This window comes from Procambarus clarkii, chromosome 49, assembly GCF_040958095.1.
Source record: "Procambarus clarkii isolate CNS0578487 chromosome 49, FALCON_Pclarkii_2.0, whole genome shotgun sequence".
In the NCBI taxonomy this organism is placed as follows: Eukaryota; Metazoa; Arthropoda; class Malacostraca; order Decapoda; family Cambaridae; genus Procambarus; species Procambarus clarkii.
Window position 1 is genome coordinate 7,405,551 of NC_091198.1, and position 11,753 is coordinate 7,417,303.

At 40.6% G+C, this 11,753-nt stretch overlaps 1 protein-coding gene across 1 annotated transcript; it reads right to left on the reverse strand.

The window, feature by feature from the left end:
- Positions 1–9,321: 9,321 nt before the first annotated feature.
- On the reverse strand, positions 9,322–11,382 carry LOC123763392 (circumsporozoite protein-like). Its single transcript, XM_045750546.2, has 2 exons — positions 10,941–11,382; positions 9,322–9,374 (listed from the first exon to the last, which is right to left on the reverse strand). The coding sequence occupies exons 1-2, from the start codon at positions 11,380–11,382 to the stop codon at positions 9,322–9,324; spliced, it is 495 nt and encodes a 164-aa protein (XP_045606502.2).
- Between the last annotated feature and the right edge of the window lie 371 nt (positions 11,383–11,753).

Consider the following 11,753-nt stretch of genomic DNA (forward strand, 5'->3'; position numbering starts at 1 on the left):
TTTTATATAATGTTATCATATACTAATTATTTCCAACTCTGATGAAGAGACAGTTTTCACGTTAGATAATGTGTCGCATAATAATGTACGCCAAATATTTATATAAAAACGGTAAATATATCAATTTAACTCTTGAAATACGGAACTGAATGAGGGTTCATTGAGTGAATTACTTCAAATCAAATTAAATGTTTATTCAGGTAAAAAGTACATACATACAAGATGAGTTACAAACATCATGTTGGATTTCTAGAAAGAGCTCCAGTACATACAGTGACTGAAGCCACTACTACGCACAGCGTTTAGGGCAAGATGGGGAAAAACACTTAAGACTAAAATTTCTCTTAAACTGGTTGAGAGAGGTACAGCCTTTGACGTGATTGGGAAGGTCATTCCATATTCTGTGTCCCTTGATTTTCAGAGCATTTCTAGTTTGATTAAGTCGTACTCTTGGAATATCAAATAGGTATTTGTTTCTGGTGTGGTGCCCATGGCTTCTGTTACTCTTGTAAGTGTAGCTTGTGAACTTTCAAGCTTTCTACATACACACACATATGAATACATACATATACATAAGGAGAGGACGGGTTTAACCAAAATGAAGAAATATATATACAGATGAAGTCCTACACACAGTGAGGCAGAACTATAATTCTGCAACGACAATTAAAATGTAAATGTATAAGGTGGCTGCAGGTAATGAATCCCCCAATGGTGAACATTCCAATTGTAAGCTGTGTGAACAACAGCTAGAAAATACTCTCCAACATTATATCTATGATTGCCCTGTTATCAGTGATTTCAGACCAAATGGTATGAGGTACTTAGAGCTCTGTAATTACTTCATACACACGATTATTTGAAGATATTCTTGTGCTGTACCCAGATTTTGCCAGGGGAGACTAATAGATCAGCCTTACATTTTTGTATTAACAAGCTTAAGTATACACAGCAATGTGTTGCTGCCTTATTATATATGAAAGATTACACAGTGTAGATAAAATAATAAGCTGTAAATTCATCTAATATTCCCATCTCACAGGATGGTTAGTCATACATGAAATCAGGGGAGAAAATACCTGGCTCAATACAAATATAAATTAACTTTGAATAAATAATAACTTTACGATTTTCATAAGAGCTAAGCACTGAATCATGGAAATATATTATAATTATTTTTATCAGTTTATATAAGATTTCTCTCAAATAATTTTTTTTTACAGAGCTCAACGTACCTCATACCATTTGGTCTGAAGTCACTTATAACAGGCCAATCACAGATATAGTATTGGAGAGTATGTCCCAGCTCTTGTTCACATAGTTAACAATTGGAGTGTTCACCATTGGGGATTCATTACCAGCAGCCACCTGCCATAGATATCGATATCCCAGCCTAATTCTGACAATTACCATGTCACACTGTCTAGTGGATGTTTAATGCTGCCCGTATATATAATTCTTGGTTCTAAACATGTCATAGCTCTTTATACTCGTGCTTTCTGACCTTTGATTGTCAGTAACTGCTCTCCTGTCATCCCTAATTTTTTTCAGAAATATTGCGACTTTTACAGCAGAGATTGGAAAGCCAGGGAAAAATTAGCTCGAATTCTGCAACGAAAATTAAACTGGCACTAAACTAGAGAGACAACGCACGGAGTAATGTAGTTTGCGCAGTCTTTCTCATTTAAACTGCTTCTACACAAGTGCTACAAGCCTGGCCATAATAATAAAAATAAAAATATTAATAATAATACAAATTATACCTGAATTTACCCGAGGGTCACTAACACTAGTGGCCTCGACGAGAACAGGAAGCCGCCGGCTTGTTAAGGTCCTCTCAATTTGTCCTGATGATTTTTTCAAGCTGGATTTTTAAGTTCATCATTTTTTTTTGCCGTTTACGGCTTCGGCGGGTAGGCAGTTCCATGAGTTTATAATATAATAACAATAGTAATATTTTATTCATAAAATATGTATAAATAAGGTCATAATACAAAGGTATACTTGAAGGTACAAGGGTTGCATATTAATAAAACCAAAGCATATTATTGATAAGCAACAGGGGTTCAATAAAAATACTTCGCAAAGCGTTTCGGGGAAAACTTGGAATAATTTAGTTAAGAAAACCTTATAAATAAATATACAATACAATAGGGTAAATATAGTACAATAGGGTAAATAAATTTGATGCATTGTGTGCATACACTAAGTTTGAGAATCTCAACATCATTTGGAGTAATAAAACATTAGGATGTAAAGTCATAATTGAAGGAGAATTCCATTTTCCGGGATACTATCCACCTTTCAGAAAAGACAGAACAAGAGCAGGTGTATGATATTATATCTAAAAGAAGAGTTGACTGTAACCAGTAGTGAGGAATTAAATAATGTGGGATCCTCAGAATTGGTTCAGTGCAATATACTAGCTCATAGTGGTAGCAAACTGACAGTGGGAGTATGCTATAGAGCAGACATGGTACAGTAACAGCAGAGTAAGTTACAAATCTGTATAATGTGACAAATGCTGCAGCCCATGCCCTTATAATAAGATGGGCCACTTGGGCTGGACGGTAGAGCGATGGTCTCGCTTCATGCAGGTCGGCGTTCAATCCCCGATCGTCCAAGTGGTTGGGCACCATTCCCTCCCTCCCTTCCCCCCATCCTAAATCCTTATCCTGACCCCTTCCAAGTGCTATATAGTCGTAATGGCTTGGCGCTTTCCTCCCGATAGTTCTCTTCCCTTATAATATAATGATTTTAATCATGAGGCAATAGATTGATTAATTCTAACTTCGCAATTGGAAGAGGAACACTTTCTAGACTTAGTGCAGGACTCCTTTCTCATACATTTTTTTAATTAATAAGCTTAGGTATACACAGCAATGTGCTGCTACTGCTACATTCTGCAGTATTCATGTGCTATTCTATATGAAAGATTACACAGTGTAGATAAAAACTAGCTATATTCAAATCTCACAGGATGGTTAGTCATACATGGAGTCATACACTGGGGCCGCCTTACATATGTGTTACACTAGGTTCTGAAGGATTCCTTACACAGGTTTCTGAAGGAAGTTCTGATGTTAGTCAGCCTCGCATACGCCGCCGATGTTATTCTTTTGATGTGGGCATCAGGAGACGGGTTTGGCGTGATATCAACTCCTAGATCTTTCTCTCTGTCTTTTTCGTGAAGGACTTCATTTCCCATTCGGTATCTAGTATTTGGCCTCCTATTTCCTCCGCCTAGTTTCATCACCTTACATTTACTTGGGTTGAACTTTAGTAGCCATTTGTTGGACCATTCCTTCAGTTTGTCTAGGTCATCTTGTAGCCTTATACTATCTTCTTCTGTCTTAATCCTCCTCATAATTTGTGCATTATTATTTGTTACTCTTATGTGTGTGTGTGTGTGTACTCACCTAATTGTACTCACCTAATTGTGCTTGCGGGGGTTGAGCTCTGGCTCTTTGGTCCCGCCTCTCAACTGTCAATCAACAGGCGTACAGATTCCTGAGCCTACTGGGCTCTATCATATCTACATTTGAAACTGTGTATGGAGTCAGCCTCCACCATGTGTGTGTGTGTGTGTGTGTGTGTGTGTGTGTGTGTGTGTGTGTGTGTGTGTGTGTGTGTGTGTGTGTGTGTGAGTGTGAGTGTGTGTGTGTGAGTGTGTGTGTGTGTGTTTACTAGTTGTGTTTTTGCGGGGGTTGAGCTTTGCTCTTTCGGCCCGCCTTTCAACTGTCAATCAACTGTTTACTAACTACTTTTTGTTTTCCATACCACACACACACACACCAGGAAGCAGCCCGTGACAGCTGACTAACTCCCAGGTACCTATTTACTGCTAGGTAACAGGGGCACTTAGGGTGAAAGAAACTTTGCCCATTTGTTTCTGCCTCGTGCGGGAATCGAACCCGCGCCACAGAATTACGAGTCCTGCGCGCTATCCACCAGGCTACGAGGCCCCTGTGTGTGTGTGTGTGTGTGTGTGTGTGTGTGTGTGTGTGTGTGTGTGTGTGTGTGTGTGTGTGTGTGTGTGTGTGTGTGTGTGTGTGTAATTACCTAATGTGTGTGTGAATCACACGTGCGCTTCATGTGTGATCGCCAAGTTCATTTATCACAAACACACACAAACACACACAGCATGTCACCTCCTACCAAAAAATTAGGTCGCCTTTTGTCCACCACGCTTGTCCATGCTTTTACACTCTAATACCCATCAAAATCATCAACGCCATGTAATCAAGTATAAATTTTACATTCGTCAGCAACCTTGATACACTTAACCGGGTCTAGTGTATTATCACTAGCACCAAGGTTTTCAGACGGTAGGGGAAGGGTTGTATTCTACATCGCAGGAACTATCGGTATTCTGGAGCCTCGCTGGGCACATCAGTAGCGCCCGCGGGTCCATGCGTGGAGGACGCAGGCCAGGCATGGCGGTGTGGGCTTCGCGATCGTCGCTTGCTCCCAGTTGTTCCCATCTCGGGACGGTGCTGGTGCTGTTGTTCATGGTATCAACAGGTCAGTCTCTGAGTAATACTGTGTTATAGAGACTCCGAATCTATTCTGTGCGGCTCAAGTTCAAGTAAGTGTTGAAATAATAAAAAGCATACCAAAAGGATAGAGTAGCTTAGGCTTTTTTCTACGCTTCATTGGCGAATGTAAACAATTGTTAAATTAGCCCATTTAGATGCTTTTAAAGGTGAGTGTATCCTTTGGGTTCATATGAGCTTGAGAATTAGCCTGTCTAACTTTCCTTAGTTCCGTGGATCAACTTTCCCGCGGCTCGGTTTCTGACCAGTCCCCTGGCTGGTGGTTTGGTCAATCAAGCTGTTGAACGCAGCTGCTCACAGCCTGACGTGTGAATCACAGCCTGCTTTTTCAGGTATCCTTCGGAGGTGTTTATCAAGCTCTCTCTAGAACACCATGAGAAGTGGGCCAGTTACGCCCATTATGTGTAGAGGAACTGTTGAAAAGTCTTTGGCCCTTGATGTCGATAGCGTGCTCTCTCAGCATCCCTATTACACCTCTGACCTTAAACGGGACTATTTTACAGTTGCTGCCATGCCTCCTGATGAGATTTGTTCTTGTACAAATTTAGAACCAGTCTCTAATATTTTCCTGCTGCAAATTATTATGTATCACTCTCATCTGGTCTGTAGAGAATACAGGTTTAAAATTGTTATGCGGTTCCAATAACCTAAATGTTTTATGTGTAGATTCTAACTGTAAAAGATCTGTGCACGTTCTACAATTTTGTGGAGTATCATAATTGACCTTTTGTCCCTTCTGTAATCTTTATTTTTGTTGTGCGCTACTGCTCACAGTATGAGTATGGGGTGCACAATAAACTACTGCTCACATGATGAGTATGGGGTGTCACCCCGGCCCCCTGGCTCATGGTGATGCTCCTAGAGCCTCGTGTCCTCGCTTGTGGTGAAATTCTCATCAACTGTGCATGCTGACACTCAAGTTAAGACTAATACAGTGAGTGCTGGTGTTACTAAGACTAGTTACAGTGAGTGCTGGTGTTACTGGTCACAGCTAGACCACACACACACACACACACACACACACACACACACACACACACACACACACACACACACACACACACACGTGTGTGGTGTGGAGAAAAAAAAGTAGTTAGTAAACAGTTGATTGACAGTTGAGAGGCGGGCCGAAAGAGTAAAGCTCAACCCCCGCAAACACAACTAGGTGAATACACACACACACACACACACACACACACACACACACACACCCACACACCCACCCACCCACACACACACACACACACACACACACACACACACACACACACACACACACACACACACACACACACACACACACATACACATCCTGGTGAAGACTATGGTGGTCTTGGCCATCAGTACCACTCACAACCTGCTCAGGACCATACCCATCCTCACCACACTAGTTACAGGATTTATTTCCTCATTGGATACTTTGGATGAATGTCTTTAATAAACTGTGGCTGGTACACAAGCGTAACTGCCCCCTGTACCCAGTGGTCAATTTAACGCCAATTCAAGGTCATCAACATTGATTCTGCGTCGAACTACCGCGAAACTCTGAAATTGAGCTCATTGGGTAGGTAATACGACTGGCCCATCAACATTAATATACAGGTCTCCTTGGCTAAGGCGCATGACTGGATACAAGAAAACAGGTCTTAACTCGTCAAAGACATGGATTCCTACCCTCATCCATAATCCAGTCCAGCAAGGATTATGGATGTTAGTGTCACGTACGAGCACTCACAACCATATGTTGCAAGTAGCTTGTAATGGAAATAATTTTTTAGCTTATAACCAACCCCGCAAATTCATTCTCTGTTAATTTTTGCGTAGAGTTCATTTCAAAATGTCAAAATTCCTTCCTGGAACCGCGAAGCTGGATTGATTGATGACAGCTGACTTAATGTTCTAAGAGGTTCATAATAAGAACTTGTAATTGTCTTTGATTGCTGAGGCACCAACTAATTATTAATTATCCTTTAAAAGACTCGAGAAAATAGGATGTCATTAGGGCCACTCGCTGGCGAGTTGCGTAGTTAATAACTCATCAACTTTATTGAGCTCTTGGGCCAATTATCCTGGAGTAGTAATATTGTGCTGGTGGCTGGAGGAAATTGATTAATAATCATGCCAGTGCAATGACTGCTCTACTTTCTATGCAACTGTTGCAAGAATCAACATTGTTTGTATGTCCAAGAAAACATGATCATTTAATAAAAAATTTCGAGAAAGTTCGTCAATGTGGGCAGCGTTCATGACTAAATACTCACCTGGTGAGTGACTGTACTCACCTGGTTTGCAAGTTCAAATTCTTTTTTACTCCTCAAATGCTGAATTCCATCCACCAGTCTCCCCTCGCTCGTGTACCACAAATGCCAAAATGTCTGTACTTGCAGAAAATAGGTTACAGTATCATGACCGGTAGCAAGTAACCCAACGCAATCTAACCTAACCTAACCCACACATATGAAATTAATTGAATTATGAGATTTTTGTTTGATTCTGGTGAACTTTCTCTTACTTGATTTCGCTCATCTTATTACAAAACTCTCTTGTGTGCTGTAATTACTTGGCCCTCATCAGACATCTTCCTCTTGACGTGGCTTTTGGACAGTTGTGGCTGGACCGTTTGCGTGGGTGCTCTGTTGCTTTTATATTCCGTCTCCACCACTCTCATAATTCTTCTGTACTCCTTCCTGGCCGTTTTATACATGTGATTAAAAACTATTCTGTGGTTTCTATATATTTACCACGCTCCTTTACTTCTCTTTCTCGCTTACAAGCACTCTGTTAATTGGTTCTTGGCCCCTTTTTCTCTTTGATGTTACTAGTTACATTGTCTAGTGTGTCTTGTCTTCTTTTTTCCTCCATGTTTTCTTTCCAATGGTATTCTCTACAGGAATTCTGACCTTATGCTGGTCAAGACTTAGCATACTACTCTCCATAGTATACTGGTCAAGACTTAGCATATTACCGGTCAAGACTTAGCATATTACCGGTCAAGACTTAGCATACTACCGGTCAAGACTTAGCATACTACTCTCCATAGTATGTTGGTCTTGAACGCTCTCGTTCTAGCTAGAAGGTTCATTACCACTTCATATACACAGACTAAGGGACGGGGAACACTCGCCTCCGTCATTCTCAATGTTCATCTCATTCTGTGTGTGTGGAAACAGGACTTGCCATGATGCCTGATCTCATCCCTGCCAGTTTCGTGTCACATATTACCAGTAATATGTGCAAGTGAAGCACATATTACTGGTCATAACCGGACACAGTCTTCCTGCCACCTCTCAAATGTTACACATCAAAACATTGACCAAATTGATGACCATTTATTGCCACCCCTATACGCCTGAACTACGTCAATGGCGATTTAGGTCATGACGTCACTCGATAAACCAACAAAGCATCAATTTACGCTAATTACATATTTAATTAATTTACCATAATGGGATGAGTGTATATATATATATATATATATATATATATATATATATATATATATATATATATATATATATATAATATGCATGGATACCATCACCTCACTAAGCTAAACACGTAATTATCGCACATTAGCGCTTTGAAGGTTTATTTAGTGACCTTATGACCTTAATCGCCATTGACGTAACAAGTTAAGGCGTTTAAGGTATCAAACAATCCCCCCCTCCCCACCCCCCCCCCCCCCCCTTCATAAAATGACAAATGATACCAATTTCCAATTTCGCTAAATACTAGGCTATGTCCCCAAAATGATCCAAGCAAACTGTTTTCTTCACGATGATTAAATGCTAATGTAATCATCATAATTGATTAAATGTTAATCATATTCATCATTTATTTAGTCATCAATAATAATTGTGTTATATATATGTCTTAATGAAGACAGTGTAATTGAAGATAGTTGCAGTGATGAAAGGAAGGGGTCGTGTATAGTATAGATAGTTATAGTGGAGAGAGAGAGAGAGAGAGAGAGAGAGAGAGAGAGAGAGAGAGAGAGAGAGAGAGAGAGAGAGAGAGAGAGAGAGAGAGAGAGAGAGAGAGAGAGAGAGAGAAGAGAGAGACAGATACAGACAGAGACAGAGTCAGACATACAGACTGAAAGAGAGGTACCTCAGGAACAATTGTACTATTAATATAAGATACCTTCAAGAATGGACTCTAAGAGTAGTGCTCAATCTGAGAGCCACTCAACTGGCATAAGTCCACCACAGTGTAGTGAGCTTCGCCTTTTGTTGTGGGATGTCTACTTCAGTGATCTCTTACACATTCATAAAGCTCAGGAAGCTGATGACTGTACTCTAACCTTTACACATGGAAAAGAAGAAATACCAACTGCTACGAGGGTCATTAATCAAAACTTTCAGCAAAATCTTACTGGGGAAGGTGATGGCTGGTCACATTTGGGGCTGAGAAAACACAGAAGATAACAAGACTAAATGATATTGCAAATTATACAAATGAACAAATGAATAACAAAATGCTAGTGTATAGTGATGATGTCGATATATTGGGTATGAAGTCTGATTGTTTAGTGATCATGAAACGCCACGTGCAACAGCAAGCAAGTCACTCAGGAAACTTGCAGCCCTCTGGGGCATCTTATGCCTTCTTGACGCTAGGTGTTGTTTGTGTGGGGTTGTGTAGGGTTGTTTGTGTGGGGTTGTTTGTGTAAAATTGTTTGTGTGGGGTTGGGATATCGGTGGAGAGGATGTTTTGGCGAGAGTAGCGGGGAGATGTGTAAGAACCGAGTGTGTAAGAGCTGAGATCAACAGTTGGCTAATATCTTGCCCATGAGTCCAATATTTTCCTGCCGGGCCACTGTAATCATAAAGTTTTAAATGAATTCACAATTAGATTTGTAAATGTCTTGGTATTATACTTATTTCTTAAAATAATACTCTGTTGCTTCCGTGTTGAAGAACTGAATCATAACATGCTGGCCTCTGGTGTTTCTATCATAAGCTCCACTACCGTCACCATGATTCCATCTGTCGCCAATTCAGCATCCAAGCTTTCCAATTAAATCCTTTCAAAAAGCAGTTCCCCTACTTCGATGTCATTTCCACTACAGTTAATCTTTGCAATATCGCTCTTCTGTTCATTTTTAGTTTCCCGTCATCTTGTTTCCTCTCGTTATGAGTTAATATTTCTTCCCCATTCTCTCTATTCATCCTCATGCTGTCACATTTACCTTCAAATTTATTTCAACTAGCCTCCTCGCCTGCCACCATCCTGATACCTTCCCCCATCTTGATATCTTCCCCATCCTAATACCTCTCTCTCAAATTGTCCTAATTCTCTTTTCCACTGTTTTCTCATTCTTCCTATTTCCTCTGATTACTACTACTACTACTACTAATAATAATAATAATAATAATAATTAATATTATTATTGTTATTATTATTATTATTTAGGAACAAGTACATACAAAATGGGATACAGGAAGAATGGGATACAATAAAGAACAGGGCAAGTATATACTATGCCTAACTAAAGCCACTAATACTCAGCGTTTCCTCTATGATGTAAAAATAAACTTAAAACTAAGACTTAAAACTGGTTGAGGTCAAAAGCAAAATTAAACTAAAGTAGAGAAATAAAAAAAATGTAATTTACGCGGTGAATGTTAGAGCAGAAGTTGCAACAGAGCAGGAGATAGTAATCTTTACATTAGGATCTAAGTTATTATTTGCTTCCTCATCTATTCTTCCCATTACTTTTACAATTATTTCTTTTGTTCGCGAAATATATTTTCCGTCCAAGTTCAAGTTCAAGTATGTTTATTGAGACAAGAAAAAAAATACATCTCAAAGGGATAGAGTAGTAGCTTAGGCTACTCTATATATTATCCATTTATTTGTCTATTCCCGTAATTTTATCATTATCTTGTTTACAATCCGATGTTCGTCCTCTGTGGTTAGTTTCATTATTATTAATAATAATTCATTGTGTCGGGGGACAAACAGCCAGGTTTACACGTACAGTACATGTTAGGCTTATATCGGTAGCCCACGTGGTCTACCTCACGCCCTCACGAACACGTGGTTGTGAACACGTGGAACACGTATTATTTGAATATAATTATATACGTGAATTGTTAGCAAGATTGCATTGCGTTTTCACGTGAAGTTTTCATGGACGCAGAACATATATATATATTATTTGTTGGTCTAGGAGTTTGAAAGTGTTTTAAAAATTCTTTTGATGCAATTTCTTTACCATGATAAGATTGAACTACAATGTGCAGTTCAAACGTTGTAAATAGGTGTGTGACTGATTGAATAAATTGTTTTTGTTACTGTTATCTCCAACAGGAACAGCCCCACCACCTGGAACGGTAGCACGGCCACCACCAGGGACAGTGCCATCTCCACCAGCCTCACTAGCAGTGTCATCTCCACCAGCCTCATTAGCAGTGCCATCTCCACCAGCATCACTTGCAGTGCCATCTCCACCAGCATCACTTGCAGTGCCATCTCCACCAGCATCACTTGCAGTGCCATCTCCACCAGCATCACTTGCAGTGCCATCTCCACCAGCATCACTTGCAGTGCCATCTCCACCAGCATCACTTGCAGTGCCATCTCCACCAGCCTCATTAGCAGTGCCATCTCCACCTGCATCACTTGCAGTGCCATCTCCACCAGCATCACTTGCAGTGCCATCTCCACCAGCACAGAGGACCTCAACAGGAGCTTCGACATCAAAAGCTTCGAGGTCTTCAACAGCATCGCCAAAAAGAGAGGCGTCCCCATCAGCTTTGTCAACACAAGCTGAAGTAGCATCAATGTCAGCACTAGCATCAATGCCTGCAATGTCATCCATGTCTTTAATAGCATCAGTGCAAGAAATTGCAGCATCTGTAGATTCAACATTATCTCCTCCCGATCAATCAACAGCACGGATATCTTTACCAGGTGATCAAGCAGGTCACACACCACTACCAGAGGGCCTGGTGACCCTGTTGGACGTCGGGTCAACTGGCGAGGTGAGGCTGGGGTCACCAGGGTCACCCAGTTTGACCTTCCGCCTCCAGATGGAGTTGTGGCCGCTCACCGCATGTCTGTGGGTCAAACCTCACCGCTTCAACAGAGACAACAATCTCTTGTACTTCGGCGACTTGAAGCACCAACGATACGCCCACCTCACGTGTGAGTCCTGGCGGGGTTGATGTTGATGGACTTGAAAGTACTGAA